This window comes from Corythoichthys intestinalis, chromosome 10, assembly GCF_030265065.1.
Source record: "Corythoichthys intestinalis isolate RoL2023-P3 chromosome 10, ASM3026506v1, whole genome shotgun sequence".
In the NCBI taxonomy this organism is placed as follows: Eukaryota; Metazoa; Chordata; class Actinopteri; order Syngnathiformes; family Syngnathidae; genus Corythoichthys; species Corythoichthys intestinalis.
The window spans coordinates 25,202,038-25,228,513 of NC_080404.1; the positions used below are offsets into that span (position 1 = coordinate 25,202,038).

The following is a 26,476-nucleotide window of genomic DNA, read 5'->3' on the forward strand; positions in this document are numbered from 1 at the left end:
AAAGTAAATATTCTGCTCATCAACACTGAATAAATATGGAACATACAAATGTTGACGGGCAGGCGACGCAGAAGACGGTTTCGAGGCGGTCTGGCCGACTTTTGATGCCGCACAGAGAGTTTTAGACTCGGGTGGAGAGAGCTAGCTGTGGCGGCTAGCTTCAAACTGGCGTCGAGCACTGCGTTGAAGGTCTGCAAAGCCCTCCAGCCTGATTTGTTTGCCGTGTCCTACAACCAGCCAGTGGGAGGCCATAGCAGATTTCTGGCGTCTAGGAAACTTCCCAAACTGCGTTGGGAGGCTTGATTTTAAGGTTATCATAAAAAGCACCGAGGCACTCTCAATCAGTGATGATGTATTGTGTGTGTGAACTGTCTGTTATTGAAAATTAAAGATCAAAACAACTCTTTTGACACCAAATCTGTGCTTTATTCTTCATATACTTGAAACATATGTACACAGTAAATGATGAAGTGCACCAACCAAAAATACGACATAAAGTGATAAAAAGTTGGCAGTTTTTGGCCGACTGGGTCACCGCTTCGTGTGGCCACTCGATTCCGAACACCCACGTCTCGGTGGTTCTTCCATTTTTTTTCCCGATCGCCGACCTTGCCATTTGGCAATCACAATAATAATGTCTTGACGAGACTTGCTCTTCGATGACACTCCCGTCGGCTTGGTGCATTTTTGCGTGTAGAAAATAATGTTTGATTCTACTCTACAATGGCAGGGATTTCCCGCTGAACCGGAAACAACAGTGTGGGCGGACCAATCACAGTCCGTTTTCGCTACGTCATACGCGTCTACGCGACGCGAAGGTTAGAAAAATCGAGAGGCGCACGTAAGCCTACGGCGTAGGGTCGTAACTCGATTCTTCCTTGACGGCGTAGGTCTGACGCGGAAGTATAACTCGGCCTTAAAATGTGTTAGAGATATCTGGGTTTAAAAAAAAAAAAAAAAAAAAAAGAACCTTTTTTTCTATTGAACAGGATTTCTATTTTTCAAAACATAAGCAAATTGGAAAATAAGTATAATGTTAAGTTTGAAAAAAAAAAATAATATATACATATATATATATATTCTAAATAAAATTAAAATAACTGCAGTCCTTTAGGTGAGCCTAAACACCCACAGCCGTAGCTCAACATTCTTACCATCAGAACAAAAAAAATTGAATTATTTTCCATAAAAAGAATGTGTGTATGACTTGTATCAGGTTTACATTATGCGCGCACACACACACTTTCTCAAAACAGACAGGTGCCAGAGAGAAAAAAAGACAAAATGTTTTACCACCGCTAGACACACTAAACACGCTGGAGTTAACTCTAGTAGCTGCTAGGAAACGTTCATGACAGTGTTAACTAAGCCTTTAATTTTGTAAAAATGTGAAAACATATTGGAGGTATGCCTCCTCGGCAGCCACCCTCCCCAAAAATGTGTTACATGTCGGCCATCTGTAAATTCACTGCAGCTGAATTATTCCCATACCAGCGATTTCGTTTTCTTCGCTGGGGTAACAAGTTCAGGAGTTTCACCTCCTCCAGCCATCGTGTAGCACAGCTGACTCACTGACACTGAGCAACAACCGGTGGGGGAGGGTTTAGCCTTGCAGCAGCAAGCGAGGGATTTTTCCATGCATTTTTGGGACATAAAAAATATCTAATAGCGTAGGTACGGTATGATGGAATATTGACGCTTCCATACCAAGGTATACCTTGAAATCGGTAATCGGCAAATGTCTAATCTGGACAAACCTTCCAAAATTGCCAACAATTAACCCTTTATTGGATATTCATTGGCTGCCATTGACGTCCAATCTATTTGCTGGATCTATTTGGATGGCTAGAGAGCAAATGTTCATTCGATGCCAGCCCCCCAACAATACGTGACTACAATTATGGCCCGCAAAAAAAGTGTGCGATGCACACGTTAAGAGCGCAGATGTTTTCAAGATGTTTCAAACATATCGAAAAGCCCCAGGATGTTAGCGTGGGTGGTAGAGAGGAAGCCACTTGTGCCAAGATGGCCGCCAAACTCATGTTTTGCCGCACCAGATCAAAGTAAGGCGGCCAGCCAAAACGACTACAGTCATCCAGCTCGCGTTTCTTGCCCACCATCTTTCAGACATGTCTTTCCGCGTCTCGAATTAAAAGATGACGACAATAATGACGACTCCCAGCAGAACACGCATGCATTCTAAGACAGACTGTATCCTTGCATCCATTTTTCTACGAGAGATGCCAAAAATGATTATATTGATATTTTCACGTTCACATTTTAGCTTGAAACGAGCACTGGAACCAGAACAATGCACTGACAAGTTGGACTGTGACTATTATGGAAGAATGCAAGTTGTTTTCCAAAGCAAAAGCAGATGTTTGCGAATATCTTGATTCATTACTAAGATAATCATGTGCCTCCAATCACCACAAAATAATAAAATTAAAACAATTAAAAAAAAAAAAAAGATATATTTACTGTTTTTATCTTATTTCATTTTTATTTCGAATCAATACAATTAGAATAAAATAACAATTATACAAAAAAATATATAAATAAAAGACGGTAACGCTTTGACAGTGGCGACTAGAAATTGACCGATATGGGTTTTTCAGGACCGATGCCGATTATTATTAGTCAGAGGGGCCGATAACAGATTTTTTGGAGCTGATATTCATTTGCAGTAAAAGTGTAAAGATTGGCGTAAAAAAATGAATAATGCAAACAGTGAATGTCACTGAAATGCCAAAAGCATGTTTGTTGAATCAAATAGAAAATAATTCCAGAAGTGCCTGAATTTCCATGACTCAGAAACATCTTGAATAAAAGAAATAAATAGCTCTCTGAAATTTTTTCACAGAAAAAGAAAGCCTTGATGATCTCTAAGTATCCTTGAGCAAGATACTAAACCACATGTTGCCCCTGGTGCTGCGTCACCAGTAGGTAGATGAGGAGAACGTGTGAAGTGCTTTGAGGGCCTTACAAAGGTGGGTAAGTGCAATAAATGGTAAATGGTGTTACACTTGTATAGCACCTTTCCACCAACAATCAGAGGATGGAGTGGAACCTAGAGCAGGAGAGACAGGTGCGGCTGTATCTGAGCCGAAATAACCCAGTTTTACATTGATTTTTTTCATATCAGCCGGTCGGATAGGAAAAAAAAAAAAGGCCGATACCAATATACATCAAATTTTCAAATATCGGCGTCAATAATTGTCCCGGCCGATAATCGGTCTACCTCTGCAATAAAAGTCATCATTATGACATGACACTGTCATGAGTGTTATGGAATGCTTCTGCTTACTCCATTTATGTCCAGTCCGCATCTTATATATCCACTGTAAAGTGACATCTGTCATAAGCATTCATTAATGCTCATGACAGTGGCATGTCTTATGACAGCCTTATAAAGCCACCGTCAAATAAAGTGTTACCAAAAATTCTCATGGCTTTAATTAGAGATATCCCGATCCGATATTTGGATCGGATTGAACGCTGATATGGGCAAAAAAATGCACATCGGTATCGGATCGGCCGACGCGGAAAAATTCCGATCCAGTTTTTTTGTAAGTCCGGGTTTTCCAGCGCACCGATTTACATAATCCATTCCAATTTTTGCTTCGGTATCCCTGAAATCCGGTCCGCATTTCACGGCACACCTTCAACAAACTACATTACCGTCTCCCCATTTACCCAGAGACATTATAGGTAAAAATGTCAGCTGTGTGGGATCATTTCACCTTAAAGGACAACAAAGACGAAGAGGCAGAGTGCAACATATGCCACAATAAAGTCAAGCGTGGTGGTAAAGCTGTGATAAGTTTTAATACAACCAACCTAATTAAGCATATAGCGAAATACCACCACAAACAATATAAGGAGTATGTTAAGAAAACTGAAGACAAAAAGAAAGGTCCTGCGGAACTAACACTGGCAGAAACTTTTGCTATGCGTGACAAACTGGCACTCGACAGTCCCAAAGCCCAGGGAATAACAAGAGTCATTGCCGAAGAATTCATTCTGGATGACGAGCCATTATCTCTCGTGAGTAAAGACGCACCATCCAACACTTAGAACCACGGTACAACATGCCCAGCCGTCATTACATCCTTGAGCGATTTGGCTGTGGAAGATTCGAGAACGATTCACAAACATCCAAATTCCGATTATTGAAATATGTCAAGTAAAGCGGAACTAATACACAGCGCGGTCTTCGGGACGCAATGAGAAACTGACCGCATTGCGTCTCGAGAGTAAACATGCTTGTCATAGACCCGGGTAATGCCAATGCTCAACTCACGGCTTCAGCTCAACTCATGCCGCTGGATAAAAAACACAAGAATACCTGACTGCTGCTGACAGCCGCTACAAACTACGTCAAGATCGTTTTACTGGAGATAATAGATATCATATATATATAGAACTAGATACAAAACGACAGACTCGACTGCGTTAGCAACATTGAAGTATTGAAAACTAGATGCGTTAGTAAACAGCCGCCATCTTAAAGCAGAAGACTTCCTTAGTAGGCTGTTGTGAACCTTCCAAGCGAACCTAATTAACTTTTTATCTAAAATACTCCTAAATCGGCAAAATCTTGACTTGAATCTATCTTCAAAACAGTTCTAAAACTTTCACATGTCGAAAGTAGACAGAAGGGAAATTATGGAATAACGGGAGCAATTTTAACAACTTTAACAGTTGATTCGCAAAATTAAATGAATTGAATGTAGTTTAAAGCTGCTGATACAGAATGGGGACTTGAGCATTTTATTTACTGTTTTAAAAAGTTAACTTGATACTGAAATAGTCGTTTATTTAAACCTGAGAGGCTTTTTATACAATTATTGTAACTAATGCACGAAACATTAAAAGCATCTAATAGCTTTGGGGGGTGGGGGGGTTCCACTGAGGTTGTTTGTGTGTTTTGCTTTTTTAAGACAGTTTACAATATTATTTGCACGTTTTACTGACTGACTATGCCATTTCTGTTTGTTATTTATAATGTTTTGTGTTTGTCACTGAATAAACAGGTCAGTTTCTTGTTAGCAACCGTTGTGTGTTATTCAAACTCACCTAATTCAGCTGGCTAGTTGTTATCAAGAGTACTAAAACACTTTTCAAAATGAGTCTGACAACTAAGTAAGGAGGCTAAATAACTTTAAACTTTTATACATGCTCAGATAGGCTGGTATCGGTATTGGCCGGTATCGGTATCGGATCGGAAGTGCAAAATAATATCGATATCGGATCGGAAGTTCAAAAACCTGGATCGGGACATCCCTAGCTTTAATGGTAGTTTATGAATTGAATCTGGCTGCCATAGACGGCGATAGACATCCAATCCATTTGGACTCAGAGGGGCTGGCAGCGATCACCCAAATGGATTGGGCATCTATTACCGTCAATGGCTCTGAGTCATACAAGTCAATAGTCAACCCAGTTAAAATAGATCTGCTCTTTATCGCTGTCATTGCTGCAATTCTAGTTATTTACACATATTTGAATATACATACACACTTTCAAATACAACCACCTTTCACCCCCAATCATATGCTTTGGTGTCGTGTTTTACTTTTAAACACCCCCACTCACTTTCTCACACGCACACAAAGTATTCCTGGGCCTATACTACTGTTGTGATAACAACCTAACAGATGCGGCTCTTATACGAAACAACTAAATACACTGCTGGTGTGTGTGCAATTTGCCCATGTGACTGTGTACCTGCACTTGCATATCCTAATGTGTGCACGTATCAACTAGCTGCGCGTGTGTGTCAATTGCTACCACACTTCTGGTTCAGGAAAACAAGGGCCTCGGACAACTAATGGCCGCTGTTTGTTGTCCAAATGCTGACAGAATGGAACCATCTTGTGTTCATTATTCAAGACACATATGTATCCCAATTGGATTAGCAGGGAATAATCACGTTTCATCCAGGGTGATACAATGTTGTGCTTTCCTGGAAATTGTGAAACTGTTTAAGTAATCCAAACTATTAAATATTAGTGGCCCCGATTTTGACAAAAATAGACATTTATTCCTAGGTGAAACCTTCTATTTTCATATTGTCTGTAAAGAAACAAACTTTTCACTTTGATTGTTTTTCTTTTTGGTGGATGTTGAGCTGCCACAAACGATTATTTTGATATTCAGGTAATCAAAGATTTTTGTTATGAGTCAAGTAATCAGTTCAGAAATAAGTCATGTTAGTTCACGTATGATTGTTTTTCAAAGCAAAAACAAACCCCTACTGGGACCTCCCCACTCAAAAAAGGATAGAAAAAAAAACAAATTCCATTGCTATTTGTTAAAGAATATTATATGAATGTGCTTGTTCTACTATATGAACAAAATGAATCAAGTGCTATAGGAATAATTATTCATTTTTATTTAGAAATTATATCTTTCCCACAGTGTTTGGTTTGGTTTCATATAGTTTCATTTTTTTGGGAAAGTATTTCGCTATACTACGATATACTTTCACAGACTGAAATCCACAAAATGTATGACTTAGGGGCCGTTTATACGACAACGGCAGTGGGGGTGACAATGCAAAACTTTTCCAGAGAACCCCATCCTTTACACAGTGACGGCGTTTTGAGAGGCTGAAAACCCAAAAATTGAAAACGCCTTCCAGAGTGGAAATCTTGAAAACGCTCCCCCCGCCATCGCCATTTAAACAGTTTACAACGCAAAATTAAGTTTTGGATGACAACAACGTCAGAACAGTTGGTTGTGATAATGCTCCAATAAACAGAAGAATGGAAGGGTTACACGCAGGAATCAAGTTTTGGTGGTGCTGCCACCTACACATCGGGAATGCATACTACATCGGCAAATTGGAGATTTCATGCACTTTCGCACATTCTTGCATGCAGTTTTCCTTACTTGTGAACAAGGAATTAAAATAACAGCAAAACCGTGGTGGCTCGCGGACCGGGTGGGCGGTTAGGTGTTGGGGTTTGCGTGGAGGGCGTTGGCACGCTTCCCCTCATCCCATCCCTGAAGGCTGGTTGAGGGAGGCGTGGATGGCCCGGGGAACCACCCTGGATCCCAGGGGGATGATGGCTGCCCTATTGCTGGCGCTGCGGGAGAGGGATGGGCTGCACTGGCTCGACACCACCCCCATTGGCTGGGGAAGGGCCGTGGCCATGGGGCGGCTCCAGCGCGCCAGTTCCACCCGTTTGCAGGACTATCACGTCTGATGGGATTCACGCATGACTAGGTGCAATTACACAATCAAGTAGAGAAACTCGGTGTTATGATTAGTGATCAGGCAGCATAGAATAAGATGCCAACATATCCACACTCATAAGGGTTTCACACAAATACTGGATTCTACACCTCACATGGTTGATTGGCGTACACTTCACCCCTCTCAATCACTTATCTTTCTGACTCTTCACCCCCTTTCTACTTGGTCATCAGGCCCACCACATGGTGTCAATCGGAAATATAACTAGCTAACGATACCACCAACATATATAGTTAGTGTAGCTTTTCAACGTATTTCTTGTTGTTTGTGCTTCTTTTGTCTTTCTTTCCTATTCTGTTTTTTTTCCGTCCCCCCCATAACCCCTTCCTGTTCGATGCTTTCTCCTAATAAACGAGGCACCTCGAATGATCAAAATGGGAGTATGTTATACTCCCATGTGATACATTAAAACTGTTCAGAGCAATTAGACACTCAGATTTCCATTCTCTGTGTCAAGCAGCTGAATTGGACAGGTTCAAAAAAATAACAGCAAAACACTACTTTTGCATTATTACGTAAGATCATTGTCGTGTAAACTTGGCCTGATAGGCCTTGTGTTTCCCTATGTGCAACTGAAACATAAATAGGTGTTTTAATGACACAGTATTTAACATTTTTTATATCGTATCGTGACATATCACAAGACCCTGGGATATTTAGGTTCAAAGTATCGTGTATTTAAGTGTATCGCTCCATCCCTAGTTACGTATCAACCCCGCTTGATCAATAGTCTCAAGGGCAACGCGAGTGATTCTCAGCTATCCTCGACCCAATCGTCCGGTACTCTTGGAGGGCGCAAAAACCTCTGTTAGCCCAGGGCACCATTTAGGCCAGGACCGCCTCTGGTTAGATGTAAATTCATGCAGGAATGGCATAAGCAAACTGTTAAAAATAATCAGGAAATTCAGATTTATCAAAACTAAAATCCATTGTATCTATCTATTGTAACTTGAGTTCCCCGAAACTATAAAAACAGACTTAATTGAAAGACAATAAGACAGCAGATTGTTTTCTCCTTTCCCTTTTAAACTAGCCTACTGGCTCACTCTCCCACACGCATGCACCTTTCCTTGCTTCCAGTAAAGCGTCCCGCAGTCGTGGCGCCACACAAACAACACTTCAACAATACAACGCCAGCTAATCTGTGATCCTGCGGAACACAGAGTTCTGGAAACGCAGCCAAACAAACACGCATGCACGCGCGCGGCCCGATTGGGCTCAATCAGCGGACGAGCGATGCTAGAGATTAGCCGTGATTGCGACGGACCACCAAAAGAGAAAAAGTGTGCCGACTGAGGGAGCAATGGAGGACACAGGTGGCGTTCACCAGTCGGACTCCCCGTCGGAATACCAAACAGGAAGAAGAAACTGTTCTGTGTTCTTTGGAGTGACGTTTAACGCACCGCCAGCCATTGACTGGGATAGACGTCTAATCCGTTTGAAACCAGTTCAAACAGATTGGATGTCTATCGCCATCAGTGGCAGTTAAATGTGATCGTTCACTGCCTGCATGTTTTGCCAAAAACATGAGCGCATCTCTGGCCCGTCTTGTTATTGGGTTGCTAATGAACATGTCAGGTTATATGACGTCAGCTTGAAATTGCGTGCGAGAGTGATTTAACCCGGTAGAAGTATGTTGAATGTGCGCCACTAACAACAAACGTTGGAGAAGACACTTGGCACTGAAATATACTAAACAAAATCAAGTACTTTCTAAGGAGGACTAGGAGTGCCAAAATCTAGAAGTACTAAATACTAGTATATAACTAGAGAAGTAGCACTCTTGAGACTACCTAAGCACCCAAATTCGAATCACATATTTCTCAACTTTTCTCTTCAAATCAATTCACCTGGCCTGAAAATTTTAGCTGAATAGGTAATCCGTAATCAAGTGATCACAAAATTCCTTATCTTACCTCTCTGACCCTTGACCTCATGACCCAAATTTCCATTACATGTTCCAAGCATATGGTGTGCTGCAAGTTTCATCATTACAACATTTTTTTGTTTAGTTTTGTTGAAAATTCATTAATAATTTCAGTTCAGTGTAAAAAATGGAGATGGAAAACGACTAAATACTGAACTAAATACATAAAAACATAAAAATTTGAAAGTGTAAATCGTCACCCTATTTAAATAATTGGCCATGTCATTTTTTACAAATTTTGCTATAAATTGTGGTAAATCTAAAAGATTTATCAAATGGCTAATTTCTTTTTTATGTTTTCTCCAAAAAAACGTGAGAATTTTTAAAAGAAGTTTAAGTTTGAAGAAATTTGGAGTTATATTTTAAAAATGAAATGTTGTAATAAATCTTTAAAGAAATACAAAATTCAGTGTATGGAAATAAAGTGAAATAGCGTGAATAAATGAAATTCTAATCCATAAATAAATGAGTAAAAACCAAAAAGTTGGAATAAATAAAATGTAAATTTTTTAACAAAATGTTGAAATAAACACAAGATGAGATACATTACTGAAATACAAGAATAATTACATGAAATAACATGTCATGACTCATCATTATTGATTAAGCACTGGTTGGCGCACAGAATAAAATGTTAAAAAACTATTTTTTAAAGAGAAAAAAAAAACTATGATAATGATAGCCGCAAAATGTTGTAATGATATCTTCCCTGTGATATGAATGTGCTGTCACAAGATAACAATGATATCATATCTAAATCTCAGTAAGATGTCATACTTGCAAAATATATTAGACTAAATTGTAGTCTCACACGAATACCATTTCTTGGCTCCCCATACTAATTTCACTACCCAGCTGTGTGGTATCGGCCAATACACATACAGGACAGACGCCACATTTTTAAAAAATAAATTAAAAAAAAAAAAGTTTGTGTCAACAACATTTGTGACAACCTTGTATGGGTGACAATAAAAAAATAGTTGGTTTCAGGCCTAATAATTGTATTATACCCACAGTCAGTGTCATTGTGTTACGTTAATACAATACATTAGGTTAGCTCATCAGCTAATCAGTTACGCTAACAAACGACAAGTTCGATAGCCTGCTTTTTCTAGTTTTCCCTCCTTCAAATAAAGCCAACCTCTTTATAGACCCTCATGACAATGTCAGTGTTCATAAAACTTGGAAACCTGGTTAGTATTACCGTTTAATTTTTTTTACACAATTTAAAGTATAAGGCCACACATTGGTAATGTGATTTCATTCTGCAGCTTCTTCTTCTTGGTGGGCTTTTGTAACTGGCAGACACCTTGGAAAGGCAAGGGTGGTTAGAAAAAAAATCTCAGACACTACATATTGAGCAGCATCGGCGCATTATTTCTTAAACCGATAACAATGCCTGCATTTTAATGCCGTATCGGGGCGCTTTCCAATAAATATATCAGTACCACACTACTAAACTGGCTAGTCCAGTATTGGGAAAAATGCTCCTTAGTCAAAATATTACAATGATATTAATGTTGTTGTATACCCTTTAATTTATTCACTGCAATATTTTTTATGTCAGCTGTCAATCAAGTACATGCCCCGCCCTCAAATCACCTCACACAAAAAACAGTCAGTTTGGCGGCCAACGAGAAAAAAAATCATAAAAATGACTTCACAGGGTTTTTTAGCGCCTGTCGTTTGTTAGGCAGTAACAGCTGATAAAGTCACTAAAAAGAAGAGAAAAAAAAAACTGTACCCAAAAAATGCCTGGACCTACGCCAAGGCAAGCTTCCATTTTGTTAGCAGCAGGAAAGAAAGCATGAGAGCTGACGGCCGCCAGGAAGTAGGAAGTCTTGAGGAGACAGACATCTGAAGACGGACACAATAAGACCTCCGCCAAGGCCGACCTACTGATTTCAAGTGGATTAGGCAATCGTGTCAAAACGTTATGACATAAAATGACAACATGCTTTGTTTCATAACAGCAGTTCTGCCAATTTTAACCCTTTATTGGATACTCATTTAACACATTGGCTGCCATTACCGTCACTAAACATTCAATCCATTTTGACTGGGAAGGGTGAATGAATGCTTGTTCAGTCACCCCCTCCAAGTCAAAATGGATTGGACATCTAGCGCTGTCAATGGCACTAAAAATATCCCATTGGGAGGGTGGCAGCATGTCAACCCTCCTACTTCAAGTGGATTGGATGTCAACGGCAACCAATCATTGTTGTTTTGGTCAACAATGACGATTGTGAAAATATTTCATTGACCAACCATTTTTTCATTACCATGACATGATGATCAAGAGCTAAAAACCTGGTTTGGGAGACTAGAACATAAAGAGACGATTGCCAGTTTCGTCTTACGAGACGAAAATGTGACATAGTTTGTGTCATATGTTCACAATATGTGGTATTTTCATAGGTACAGTGGGGCAAATGAGTATTTAGTCAACCACTAATTGTGCAAGTTCTCCCACTTTAAAATATTAGAGCGGCCTGTAATTGTCAACATGGGTAAACCTCAACCACGAGAGACAAATGTGGGGAAAAAAAGAAAACTGAAAATCACATTGTTTGATTTTTAAAGAATTTATTTGCAAATCATGGTGGCAATAAGTATTTGGTCAATACCAAATACAATACCATCTCAATACTTTGTTATGTACCCTTTGTTGACAATAATGGGGGACAAACGTTTTCTGTAACTCTTCACAAGCTTTTCACACACTGTTGCTGGTATTTTGGCCCATTCCTTAATGCAGATCTCCTCTAGAGCTGTGATGTTTTGGGGCTGTCGTTGGGCAACACGGACTTTCAACTCCCGCCAGATTTTGTATTGGGTTGAGATCTGGAGACTGGCTAGGCCAATCAAGGACCTTGAAATGCTTCTTACGAAGTCACTCCTTTGTTGCCCTGGCTGTGTGTTTGGGATCATTGTCATGCTGAAAAACCCAGCCACGTCTCATCTTCAATGCCCTTGCTGACGGAAGGAGATTTTCACTCTAAATCTCTCGATACATGGCCCCATTCATTCTTTCCTTTACACAGATCAGTTGTCCTAGTCCCTTTGCAGAAAAACAGCCCCAAAGCATGATGTTTCCACCCCCATGCTTCACAGTGGGTATGGTGTTCTTCGGATGCAATTCAGTGTTCTTTCTCCTCCAAACACGAGAACCTGTGTTTCTACCAAAAAGTTCATTTTTGGTTTCATCTGACCATAACACATTCTCCCAGTCCTCTTCTGGATCCTCCAAATGCTCTCTAGCGAACCGCAGACGGGCCTGGACGTGTACTTTCTTCAGCAGGCGGACACGTCTGACAGTGCAGGATTTGACTCCCTGGCGGCGCAGTGTGTTACTGATTGTAGCCTTTGTTACTGTAGTCCCAGCTCTCTGTGGGTCATCCACTAGGTCCCCCCGTGTGGTTCTGGGATTTTTGCTTTGTTATCATTTTGACGCCACGGGGTGATATCTTGCATGGAGCCCCAGATCGAGGGAGATTATCAGTGGTCTCGTACGTCCTCCATTTTCTAATAATTGCTCCCACAGTTGATTTCTTTAAACCAAGTGTTTTATCTATTGAAGATTCAGTCTTCCCAGCCTGATGCAGGTCTACAATTTTGTCTATGGTGTCCTTCGACAGCTCTTTGGTCTTGGCCATAGTGGAGTGTGACTGACTGAGAGTGTGGACAGATGTCTTTTATACCGATAATGAGTTAAAACAGGTGCCATTAATACAGGTAATGAGTGGAGCCTCCTTAGATCTCGTTAGAAGAAGTTAGACCTCTTTGACAGCCAGAAATTTTGCTTGTTTGTAGGTGACCAAATACTTATTTTCCACTCTAATTTGGAAATAAATTCTTTAAAAATCAAACAATGTGATTTTCTGGTTTTTTTTCCACATTCTGTCTCTCATGGTTGAGGTTTACCCATGTTGACAATTACAGGCCTCTCTAATCTTTTCAAGAAGGAGAACTTGTACAATTGGTGGTTGACTAAATACTTATTTGCCCCACTGCATGTCCGCATGCATCGGTGCAGTGTTTAGGTCGTGCCGCTCATGTGAGATATGCTCCCTCACTCTCCTAGTTTAGGATGCGTTTTAAGATAGGCTACCTGCACTCCATCTTGCATGTTTGGAAACACATGGTAATATTTGTTTTCTTATCTTGGCAAGAGAGAACATGCAATGTTGCTTTAGCCTTTAAAGCAGTGGTCCCCAACCTTTTTTGCACCACGGACTGGTCTGATGTGTGACTTTTTATCACGGCAATGTGTGGCAGAAAATTACAGTAAATACAAAATAAAATGTAACTCACTGTACACTGAATCAACCTTTTTTAAAAGCGGCCTCTCCTAAAACTTGACGGCAAATCCTTGATCACAGGCGTGAGTTCTTCTCCAAACATGACAGGTTTCTTGGCTTTAGCAATACGGTTCGCCACGAGGTATGACACTCTCTTTGCTTTTGTTTCCTTGTTTGCTAGCTTTTAGCCACATATTAGGCCAAATGGACTTGGTTGTAGGCTCCTCTTCTGGCTCAGCAGGTGGCCTTTTCCCCGAAAAAAAAATATATATATATATATATATCTGTCCAAAGACGTCGACACCCGCAGCAAACCGCCAACAGCAGCTAATGTTACTGTTTACATTGACTGATGCTGGGCTGCTATATGTATGCAAACACTCCAGTGGCGTTCAACCAATGGAGGGCGACGTACACAAATCTCTACTAGGATTAGTCAATAGAGTAGACAAGCATATTGATGTGTCAAGAGGCACAGGCCAGACTGTCGTTTATTATTTCCTTGCAGCCCGGTAGCAAATGCGCCACGGACCAGTACCGGTCCCCGGCCCAATCACCGGGCCGGGGACTGGGATAGCTTTAAAGGTCTGTGCTGAGTGATCACCACTCCCTAAATGTAACTCGTTGCATTAGCTTAGCATTTCGCGTTGGCATCAAGCGTAGCGAGCATCCGCTCAGACATTTGGACAACTTTTTTTTTTTTTTTTAAGTTCATGGCTTCTAGGTGGTTTTAAATTAAAATATTGTAGCTACTGCTTTTCCTGCCGAGTGTGCTTTATGTTCACCAAGTTGTCGTTGTCCAATATATGCTCGTCTATGTTCATTCGAAATTGTATACATTTATTTTAGGACTAAAACTTTTGAATTTGACAGATGAAACATTTTTGAGTAACTGCCAACTAAAGCTAAAAAAAATATGACAAGTATTTTCATCCAAAAGACAAAAGACAAAAATTAAAAGGGCTGCCAAAAACAACACTGAAACCAATCAGTTAATCATGCCAACATTTTAAAAATGTTAACTTCACACATTAGCTCACTCACCATTTCCTCTTCCTAAAAAATAATCAATGAGTTTACTATTTCTCATAGACGTCCAATTCATTTGAACTAGGAGAGTGGCAGCAAATGAACGATTTCCTCTCCCTAAAATGGCCGAACGGTGTGATGAGGAGGAGCATGTGTGTGTGTGTGTTTATATGTGTAAAAGTCTGCTTCGAGCACAGAGGTGACAACAAAATTCAAAGATCCAACAAAGGGTTCATCAGGGTAACAAGAACGGGATGAAGTTCCACAAGATGACATCACTGACATTCAGAACGTATCGAACTACATTAAGGAAGAACAACATCATAGCCTATGTAATTCAATGTTCAAATTTTAAAAGTCAACAAAAACGTGTTTTATGCCTAAAAATAAAGAGTGAATCAGGGTCAATGTCATTACAATGTGTCATTAAGATGACCAAAAAAATTGTACACATACAAAAACACTTTTTTACTCATTCACTTTGATTGACGGGGCATTCTTGTCAATCCTGTTTTTTGATCAATTTAGAGCACTGGAACAATTTTAATGCTGCAAAACATCCAGAAGATGGAACTAATGCATCGTTTTTTTTTTTATTATCACCTTCTGAGTTGAAATGACAAGGTTCAAGGAAAAACAGTTGCATTTTGGAAAAGCAATGTTTTATTGATTACTAAACAATGAAAAAATGTGAAGCTGAAAATAAATCCATGTGCAAGAAGATAATATTTTACATTTATCATCAGAGAAATCAATACGTTTTGGGTCATGAAAAGTCATTAGAAATTCTCAAATGGCTGGCATAGAGCACGTTAATATGAATACACTATGATGTATTCGTTTTATGTCCTATGTCGAGAAAATTAATTATAAAGATGGCCCACACACGTGGGGGTGATGTAAAAGCCACCGCCTGTGAAAAATGATCTTAACAAGCACCGAATTGATCAATTTCAGGCCTAAGTCATTAAAAACATTTAAATTGATTATCAAAACTAATTGTTGGTTGCAGTCCTATATTCATTTATTTGACACGCACACTTTTCCTGCTACTAAAAATACAATTCTCATTATCATTTGACATTACAAAACAAAACTCAAAAAAAGCAACGACGCTATTAAAATGACCACCTTCCAATTGGGGGGGCAAAAAAAATTATTTCACATTTATGCAGCTATGGACATATTCAGTAGTTCAATATTCTTATGTCATGAATGCAATCGTTTCGTCAGATATCGGCAGGTATACCTAATCAAATGTCCAATCGGGCTTTGAAGCGGAAGGTTTAAAGTTTAAAGTTTCACTTTAATTTATTTTTCGACTGTGTGTTTTTTTTTTTAATGCATTCAATGCCTTTTTATTGCACATGCAGCGAACAAGAGTTGATAGGGCCTAAATTGCAAAAAAAAAAGTTTGCAGAAATATAAATTAAAAGCGTGATCTTACCTCTTTTTCTCCTTGTCGACGTTCATCTTTTACGGAAAACAAATCCACAGATCATCAGAAGACAGAAAAACAAACAAGAGAAAGAATTCAAAGTGCGTGTTCGTCAGGGTCAAAAACTGCGCCGCTTTAATCCGCTCGGAGTGAAGGTGAGTCGGTCACAAGCAGGACGGAAACTCTCTGGTTGCCCCGGGGAACAGGGCCGTACAGTCTCAGAGCACTGCCGAGGATTGCACAGCCTCTTCCCGCAAGAGACCTCCACAAGGCCCGCTGGAAAGGAAAAGTTGTCGGTCCGTGATCCAAACTGTTGCTCGATTGCTCAGTGCTCGTCTGACTCTTTTACTGATTGACTGCCTGGCCGGCTGACAGACTGGTAGCGGAGTTGCAGCTCCGGAGCGCCGATTTGCTGTGAGTCAGCGCAAGGGAACGCCCCATTTCCAGCTGGCCCCGCCTCCTGCAAACCTGCACTCCCGTTTTTTTATGCAACAGGTGGCACATACAAACGGAGACTCTATTCAGACTTTTTTATAATGACAAAGTATTTTGAATATATCAAAATGCATTCTTTAGAGGGAACCTCGGAGTTAAAGACTTGTAGGCTCTAATAAGCGACAATTGTTCTTTTTTACTACAATATGTTATAAGAAACACATCAAATATTGCCAATGATTTAAAAACCTATAATATTTAGTACATGTTTTGACCGACCAAGGGCGCCGTGTTTTATGTGTGCAATGGACGCTCGGGGTGATGACGTAAACTACGTCATCACCCCGAGCGTCACTCAACCTGGCGAGACGGCCAACAAATGCGCACATCAGTTAAAAGTGGCGAATACTTACTATTTGTGTTTTTATTGAGTCTTTTATTACTTTTCATTGCCTCAAAATACTTTTTGCATGTGTTTCCCTTTCATATTTTTAACTCATTTGCTCCCAAAAACGTATAAATACGTTCTATTTTTAATTGTTTAAGTGTCCCAGAGACGTATTTATACGTCTTTTAGGTTTTTTGGTTTTTTTTTACAAGAGACATCTCTGGGTTGTGATCAATTTAGCTCGAAAACACAAAGCTGAAAATCTATTTTAAACAATAAAACTGGCCACTGGAGGGCAGTAGCGCATTTGGTAAGACCGCAACCAGATTCAATGGCAACGAACGGCCGGGCCGCATGGCCGGTGCGCCGGCGGAAGACGACCGAATGGCGTCCAGGGTGCCAGGTGGCGGACGACTGAGCAAAACAACCTAGAGGACGCCCGGGATGCCAGGCGCTGGACGACCGAGCAGAACGACCAGGACCACCAGTGCAGCGTACGATGCCGTTGAGTCCGTGCTGCTCGCCGAGCAGACCCTCAGAGACTCAAAAAAATCCATCTATATGATACAGGGCAGCGATGAGGGAGAAGTTTACCCGGCTGTCACGGCCACAATAGCATCATCTCTCAGTTAGCTATGTGTAAATAAATTGTTACTTTGCTATCAAAAGCTCTATTAGTCTTGTTGTTTTATGTTATTTTGTAAAAGGAAGACATTACTGAGATGTTTGGGATGTAACTAAAGCAAAAAATAGCTGTGTTAAAGTCAAAGTTATGTTTGAAATGTATGCTTTCACAAAATGCTCAATTTCTCTGTTTTTTCATCAGAAATTGGAAAATTGCTCAAACTAAGCTATTTTCTAATGCGGATTTCTAAAGAATGGAAAAAGATATGAACTTACTTTTTTCTTGCTAAAAGAAGAGAGTCTAATCTTTCTTTTGGTGGGTTCCATGTTTATATAGCAATAGAACAGAATTTTCTGTGGGCCTTGCAAAATCAGTCAAAATCTAGTAAAACTGTCGGGAGCGAAGGGGGTTGCACTGGTGAAAATGGCTGGGAGTTAAGCAGATTTTTGATCTGTTGACCATATAAGTCGCATAGCGTATTTAAACCACCATTATTTGATATTACCACGTTTAAGTATTTTCTCAAGGCATGTTTAGTTTGTTCTGTCCGTATGCATCTAAGCAAAACAAGCTGAAAGTGCACGGTAGAACTTTAGGCGTCAAATTCGCCTCTTGTAGGACGTTTTGCCGGTGTAGCACATTTTGGCAGAACACCAGTTTTGTCCTACTCTCATCTCGTCTCATCCCGTCTTTTCTGTTCATTTTGCTTTTGCTACTCGTTTTGTAAAATATCGACAGTGCTGTCATGCTCATTAATGTTCCTCTCGGGTTCAAATTGAATGGGTTGAACAGATTACATGTTTGAAAGTGAAAACATCAAGAGGGGTTTTAATATCAAATTATTTTAACTCATAATAACGTTAATCTGTTAAGAACTACAAGTCTTTATATCATATATCCGTTGATCCCTTTTTAACGAAAAAAAGTTTTTTAGTTTTAGTCGAACACCGAGTTTTGCACTAACAACATTTTTTGGCTTATGACAACGATTCCAACACCTGGCTATGTATTTTCGGCCTATGCTGCTACGGTACCGATACCCTGTTTTTGTTGTTGTTTTTTTTAATGTACTTCTTCTTTTAATACTAAATTACTGCATACTCACTTGAATGCGAAGTAACTGCTATTGTGGCTTGGTCAGACATTGCTTTTTTTGGTCCTGTTTAACACGACGTCAGTGCTTAACTCATTGGCTGCCGTCGATGGCACATTCATTCATTTGCCCGTCCTCGAACCCCTTTTCCACAGAGCTGGAACTGGTGCTTGTTCCGTATATGCTTGGGTGAGCACCGGTTCTTTGTGTTTCGATCAGCCAAGCACGAGCACTAGCCCCTGGAAACTGGTGCCAGGCAGGCACCAACTCATTGCTGGGCCAGACGAGAGCCAGTGAAAGGCTAACTACATTAGGAGCCGGATTCATTGACAGCACAGGGGCGTGAGGTGGGGTTATTGTGCATGTAAAAATGCGTAAATTCATTGACAGCACAGGGGCTTGAGGCGGGGTTATTGTGTAGGTAAAGATGCGTAAATTCATACCGAATCCAACCCTTGAGCAGAATGTTCTTGCATTTTGATGTAAAAATACAAACCCTGGCTAATCAGCTGGACGCACGCGACAAGCTTTATTGTTTTTGTGGGCTTACTTCTTCGTTTCTTTTGACACCGCTAGTATGGTTTATGTATTAATGTACTGATGTATTCTGGTGACGTATGACGTGGCCCCAATTTGGATCCTTGGCACATGGAAAGCCAAATGGTGTTTGGGAAGCACGCAAAACGAACTTACAAAGCACAAGTACCAGCAACGAACGAGCACGCTCATTCTTTAGGTGGAAAAAGGGTACCAAGTCAAAAACGGTTTGGACATCTGTCGCCATCAATGGCACAGAAACATAAGCATTCACAGCCAGTCCTCCCAGTTCCAGTGGAATAGACGTCTACTACTGACAAACTCATTTAAATTCACAGCAGAAAGACTGGATGCCTCACGATTAGATGTCTATCATCATCAATGGCACTGAAAGAGTTAAACTGCATGATATTGAAGTTGCATTGATGTAAAGCAGACATGTCCAAAGTCCGGCCCGGGGGCCAAATGCGGCCCGTGGTCAAATTTCATCCGGCCCCCGGCCTCTGTCATAAAATCAATAACGTCTGGCCCACATACAGACTTAATAAATTGGTAAGCAGTACTGCTACCAGCATATGAAGTAGCTTAATAAATTGGTCAGCAGTACTGCTACCAGCATATGAAGTAGCTTACACACTGAATGCTGCTCCTCCTTTACCCACTAAAAGGCAGCAACACTGTAGGCAACATTACCCCATGTCACCCTTCCAATTTTCTAAAATGGCGACAATCAACAAAAAAAGAAAGTTGACTGCGACGGCCGACGCGCCAAGGATAGGTGGATATTGGACTATTTCATCACTAAAATACGCAACAACTGTGTCTGCCTCATTTGCAAAGAGACAGTCGCTGTTTTTAAAGAGTTCAATGTGAGGCGATATTACCAAACAAGACACACTGACATGTACGACAAGATTACAGGCGAGAAATTGAAGCAACTTGAAGCTAGTTTAATTTCACGGCAGCAGTATTTCGCAAGAGCCCGAGAGTCGAAAGAGAACACCACAAAGGCTAGTTGCGAAATTGTTGAAATTATTAATTATAAAAAATAATAAAGCAAATGTGACGCACAGAATGGCTTGCTAAACTGTGCTTAAATATATTGTTCTACGTAAAGGACGTCAGCCAAGGTCGGCCCCCACATTTTTACCACACCAAATCTGGCCCCCTTTGCAAAAAGTTTGGACACCCCTGATGTAAAGCAACTTGTTGCAGCAAAAGTTGTTTTTAGAAATGTATATAAAACAGAGTGGTTTTCAATGATTTTCGAGAAAATATCTTTTTTTTCCCCACAATTTAATTATAAAATATTGTTTCAAATTTTACGAAAAATACAAATTATATATTTATAATATTAAGAAATTAAAAAATAAGTCAATGTTTTTATCTACATGTCGTGTTGGAAAAGGTTTGTATACGTCTTGTTTTTAAATCACATTTTAATTTCTAAAAAATAAAATGAAGAAAAAAGATTAACAAAAAAAATTATTTTGCTACCAATCAACATTCACTACACCGTCTTGTATCTTTTTTAAAATATTGGTAAGGCCCCCCACATGGTGTTCATGTGTGAATATGTATAATTAGCTAACGATAGCACCACTATGTTCATAAGTAGCATAAGCCTGTAATAATGTATTCGTTGTTCTTCTCCCGTCAGTTTGCTTCCTTTCTGTCCCCCCAAAACCCCTTCCTGTTCGCGGCTTTCTCCTAATTAATAAAACATAATGGAAGCACATCAAACTCTCGTGGGACACATTAAAACTGTTCAAACCATAAGGACTCAGATTCCTATTCTCTGTCTCTATGAATGAATGAATGAAATAGTGGTAAGGAAGATTTATCAGTTACATATCTCTGTGTACCATCAGTACAGATCCAGAAAAACAACAACAAAATTTGGTTAGTCATGACATATTTAATTCATCTGCAAAACAAAAATACACATTTGAAAATAACAGTACAGTTGGCATCAGGACGAACCCACACAAACAGAAACAAACAAAAAATGTACATAAAATTTCACTAGTGCAGGGAGGCTGACAATCGCTAAAAGTTTCAAAATGGAACATTCTTGACTTTCTGCATTTCTTCCAGCATGATTTATTGAATTTTTTTTTTTTTTTTATGGTTCTTCATGAATGAGCCTCTGAAATTTCATTTTTCGACATTGAAGTTGCTTTGGGGGCTGATTTTTTAAACATTAATGCACTGACTTCTTAGTATTGTAACATGTTAGCATTTGAGCAAGTAAAGGCAAATGGTGGAAGAAATGTCGTGCATGTGGTTTTGGGATGGCCTCGAAAACGCACTCTAAACCTTTTGAACGAACTGGCCCTCCCGGTTCAAATGGATTGGACGTCTGTCGCCGTCAATGGCACTGAAACAAGTTCACTCGCTGCCAGCTCACAATATTCATATATATCAAAAACGAAGTTCAATAAATCATTGCTGAATTTCTTACTGCGATTTCTGGTGAAAGAATAAAAGATCACATGGAATTGATAAGTTCAGCTAACTTTCCAGCATGTAAAACGAAGCACTTGTTATGTTGGTTATGAAAAACAATTTCTATCATGCTTTGTAAGTCAATTTCACTGATTTAAGCATAAGTGGTCATTTTAACTACTTTTTTGGGTGTTTTTTTTTGTTGTTGTTGCTCAAAACACAGAGTATGGACCAGCCTACATACTATATCTTAATGAGGCTTATTGTAAATATTAAACATCAATTCAGTTTCCTCATATATTAAAACAAAATTCCTTCATAAATCTTTTACCCTGTATATGTTTGCCATAAAAAAATCGTACTGTTGCGCTTAATTTATAGTTGTGTTGCACTGGTGCGGCACCCAAATGTCAGTATCGGGGAGTACTTAAAAAATAAGCTCCTGATGCTGTGAAATATGTAATTTTTGAGATCTAGTTTCCATCCCCTTCCCAAGATGGCCACCATGCCGCCGTAGGAAAGGAGCACTCGTCGCCCTTCCCAATATGATGATAATATAAGTTCAATCGTGTGGCATCTAACCATCCTTCTGCTGTGAATTTTGATGTGTTTATCACTAGTAGACATCCAATCTATTTGAAGTGGGAGGGTTGCAGCGAATGAACGTTCACTAGCGCCATTAAAGGTAGCTACTGCTTTGACATATAATCTTTAAAAAATTGGTTGCGAAATAAACTAGGCTAAATTTAAATGCCAATACATTGACTATGATTGGAATGTTGTCCCTACCAACATGGCCACCCTGAGGTCATTTTGGTTGGAGTGATGAAAGGTCTTTTCATGGAGCTGCCATGAGTTGAAATGGGTTTATCAATAATATACGTCCAATCCGTTTGAAGTGGGAGGGTGGCAGCGAATGAACGTTTGCTGCCATACCTTCCCACTTCAAATAAATTGGACGTCAAGTGCCGTCAGTTGTAGACAGTGAGTTGAGCAATGTCTGACTAACCCATGGTAGCAATGCCTTTACCAAGTTTGTATGAAGTATAATTATCATTATTAAAAGAAAAAAAACGTGGTTTCGGTACACTTTTGGCATCCGCTGGGTGTCGGAATTGGTATTAGAAACCAAAAAGGGCATCAGTGCAACACTCATCTGCAGGTTTCTCCATGTAAAATTAACATAATTCTCCATTTTTTTGAATGCCTGGAATGTAATTAGCTGGATTCGCATGATTATTTAAGGGAATTTCTGTTTTGATTTTTTGGTAACACTTTTGACAGTGGCGTCATAAGACCGGTATGATTATGACATGAAACTGTCATGAGCATTAATGAATACTTATGACAGAAGTCATCAAGTGTCTTTTGAATGGATGCAAAAGATGGGCACTGGACATAAATGGAGTTAGTGAGATCATTTGCCGAATGACACGTAACGACATCTGTCATGTCATAATTATGACTGTCTTATGACATCACAATCAACTAAAGTTTTACCGATTTTTTTTTTCAATTTAGCTTTAGTCAAACTGAATTCAACCTGAAAAAAATTCGTCAAAATTCCACAAGAAGTGCATCAGTGACTCTCCTTGCCCGCATGTGAGGATATCATTCCAAATTTAGGCTCTTCACATGAAACAATTGGATCAAGCCGCAAAGTCAAGGGGAAAGCAGCCAAAATGTGTTATTATTTCTGGAAGCAAACAATCATATCTCCGTGCCAATGAAGGCGACGGATGTGAATTTTTGTTGAAGGATCAGGAAAGTGTCTACGCCACCACGTCATCTTCCAAGTAGGAGAAACCTTTGAACTCGTCCTGGTTGATCTGATTGACCACGCTGTCGTCCACCGGCGTCAGGACCGGTTCTTCTCGTGTGAAGTCCTGGTCAAAGTTGTTCACGTCCCGTTTGGTTTTCTTGAAAGAAAAAATTAGCTCATTCAATGTGATTGACGGCGAGAAAGATCCAATGATGTGGCTCTTTTCATAATTTTGCTGTGAACTTCAAAGATTCTATCGCTAGAAGACGTTCAATGGCAGCCAATGGATTTAACAAAAAATAATAATAATAATATTTGTTTGAAGTGGGAGTCAAGAAATGTTCATTGTCCGCCAATCTCCCACTTAAAATGGATTGGGCGTCTACAGCTGTCAATGGTCAGGTCATTTGCTGTTGATTTTCAGTCACTTCCGGTTGATTTGGCGGTATTCATGGGTCACTTCCTGTTGGTTTTTGGTTACAAAACAGGAGGTGACCTGTGACTGGACGTCTACTAGAGACAAACTCATTTAAATTCACAGAGGAAGGATGATTGGATCATCGTCAAGTCACCGGCTGCCAACAGAAACACTAAAAATTTACTGACGATTCGGGGCTTGAACGGCGGTTGGATCTGCCGTCCCTCCAGCAGCGTCCAGTCGATTTCTCGGAAAAAAGGGTGGAGCTTGATGGCGTCCTCCAGGCCGTTGGCCGCCACGCAACCCAGACGCTTGCTAGGACTTTTGGTCATGAACTGAACACAAGATGATGTCTCATGATGTCAATTTCATTCATAATTCAATCAAAAATTTCAGTATGTTTACGCTGACCTCTTTGAGTATTTGCACCGCCTCTTTGCTGAGCCAGACCGGGTAAAGGACGTCGTCGTGCAGGATGGACTCGAACAAGTCGTCCTCGTTGTCGGCCTCGAACGGAGGCTGACCCGCCATCATCTCGTACATCAGGACCCCGAGGGCCCACCAGTCAACCGACGGGCCGTAGTCCAGTTCCTGAAGGATCTGTACGAAAAATGGGCCAAGATTTATGGACTTCCTGCTCCTTATTTTGCCGATTTTACAACTAATTAATGATGAAATAAATTGATAAGGCTTTTGATTACGGGCGTGAACCTCTGGGTAACCCATGATACGATACCATTTGCGCTACAAGGCTCACGATTGCTACCATCTCAACATTGCGAAATAACATACATGGGTCAAGAAATAATTCTCCAATATTTTACTATACAAGTAATAAACAGAAAAACAAGCTCTTATTAATTTATTACTGGTAGACGTCCAATCCGTCTGAACTTATTCTGGAAGTTTTCAAAATGTTTTAGTAGTTTTGAAAACAAAGGTTTGAATCGAATGGTGTATCACCTGAACCAACAAATATGCATTGCAAAACCCCACCTCCGTAAAACTTGAAAAAAAATAAAATAACCAACTTTTAGATGTATGGTTTAACAAGAACAGTCATGTTAATTTAAAGTAAGTGGAAGAATCTGACGCATTATTCTGTGAACTATATTTAACACTCAAAACAAGATGGAGAAAATTATTCGACTAGATTTTAGAAAAATTATCAGTTTAAATTGTTATAAATTTACTGTGTGAAAGTTAGTACGAGTCAATTCAGATTTATTTTGAATTGATCATTTAGCCTATCAATTAATCAGGTTCATATTGGTAAAAAATGTAGCTCTGACTCATGTTCACCTTATCTGTTTGGTCTTATTAATGTCCCGTCCCCATCAAAAACTGTACATGCAGATTATGCTGTTATATTGTCCCTACCACTATTGAGCCCAAACCTACGCCCTTTCCTAAAATGAACAGAATGTGACCTGTAAATGCCCCGAAAATCGGAAACACTGGCGTTCATTTGCCCCTCCCAGTCTAAATGGATTTGGCAATGGCAGCCAATCGAAATACTACCATTCAAGTGGAAGATTTTGGTAGCAAATTGTCGGTTTCTTTTTTTAAACTGCGACACCTTTTTAAAAGGATATATCGATTCTTGGCAGGAGCAGGAACCTTTTGGGATGCAAACTTTCACGATATATCACCATTTTGAAATTTTGTCACGCCCCTACTTCTGATTGACATTGTTGACCTAAAAATGATCCAAATCCTCTTTTTTTGAGCCTCTTAACTCATTGGCTACTGTCTACTAGTGACAAAGTCGTCTGATTGGACGTCAATCTTTGTCAATGGCACTGAAAGCGTTAATTAACATACTTTGAGCCCCGCTCAAACAGATTAAAATGACAGTACAGTGTATTGTCTGCTTGTTACTTGTTTTTTGGTGTTTGGCGCCCTCTGCTGGCGCTTGGGTCCAACTGATTTTATGGGTTGGTACCATGAGTGAGCATGGTGTAATAATTGACATCAACAATGGCGAGCTATTAGTTTATTTTTTGATTGAAAAATTTTACAAATTTTGAGAAAACGAAAACATTAAGAGGGGTTTTAATATAAAATTTCTATAACTTTTACTAGCATTTATCTTTTAAGAACTACAAGTCGTTCTATCCATGGATCACTTTAAGAGAATGTTAATAATGTTAATGCCATCTTGTTGATTTACTGTTATAATAAACAAATACAGTACTTATGTACGTATGTTGAATGTATATATCCGTCTTGTGTCTTATCTTTCCATTCCAACAATAATTTACAGATAAATATGGCATATTTTATAGATGGTTTGAATTGCGATTAATCACGATTAATTAATTTTTAAGCTGTAATTAACTTGATTAAAAATGTTAATCGTTTGACAACCCTAATATATATATATATATATATATATATATATATATATATATATATATATATATTTTTTTTTTTTTTAATGAGGAAAACACTACACATTCTGATTTCTGCAGTCTTTGATGTTACATTAAACACAACAAAAATGAACTTTCATGTGCAGCACAAAATGCTACAGCTACAACGCGAGTTTGACACCTGTGTCTTAAAGGGTTTTGGATTTCACCTCTGGTGCGATGTAGTCCGGCGTCCCACAGAAGGTGTTGGTGCTTCCCCCGTTGAGAATTCCCTCTTTGCACATTCCGAAGTCAGCTAGTTTACAGTGTCCGTCTGCGTCTAGTAGGATGTTGTCCAGCTTCAAGTCCCTGAAGGGAAAAAAAGTTCACAAGAGCTTTTTTACAGGTTTTAAGTGTGGGTTACGACTTTTGAGGACCACTTAGAAAAGAACTTAGA

At 39.7% G+C, this 26,476-nt stretch overlaps 2 protein-coding genes across 3 annotated transcripts in view; both read right to left on the bottom strand.

Annotated features, from left to right (window-relative positions):
• Positions 1 to 16,334, bottom strand: part of epas1b (endothelial PAS domain protein 1b) — a 54,790-nt gene extending 38,456 nt beyond the window's left edge. For both annotated transcript variants that reach the window (XM_057847661.1, XM_057847660.1), the window contains exon 1: positions 15,969 to 16,334. Coding sequence is in view for 1 of the 2 variants with exons in the window: in XM_057847660.1 (XP_057703643.1) it covers positions 15,969 to 15,994 (26 nt within the window). In the remaining variant the exon portion in view is untranslated. The remainder of the gene's footprint in view (positions 1 to 15,968) is intronic.
• A 4,782-nt stretch (positions 16,335 to 21,116) lies between these two features.
• LOC130922623 (protein kinase C epsilon type-like) overlaps positions 21,117 to 26,476 on the bottom strand; it is a 72,550-nt gene continuing 67,190 nt past the window's right edge. Inside the window, exons 12-15 of the mRNA XM_057847507.1 lie at positions 26,250 to 26,388; positions 24,077 to 24,265; positions 23,854 to 24,000; positions 21,117 to 23,404 (exon numbers count right to left, since the gene is read on the bottom strand). Coding sequence (XP_057703490.1) covers positions 23,258 to 23,404; positions 23,854 to 24,000; positions 24,077 to 24,265; positions 26,250 to 26,388 — 622 coding nt within the window. The 3' untranslated portion in view covers positions 21,117 to 23,257. The remainder of the gene's footprint in view (positions 23,405 to 23,853; positions 24,001 to 24,076; positions 24,266 to 26,249; positions 26,389 to 26,476) is intronic.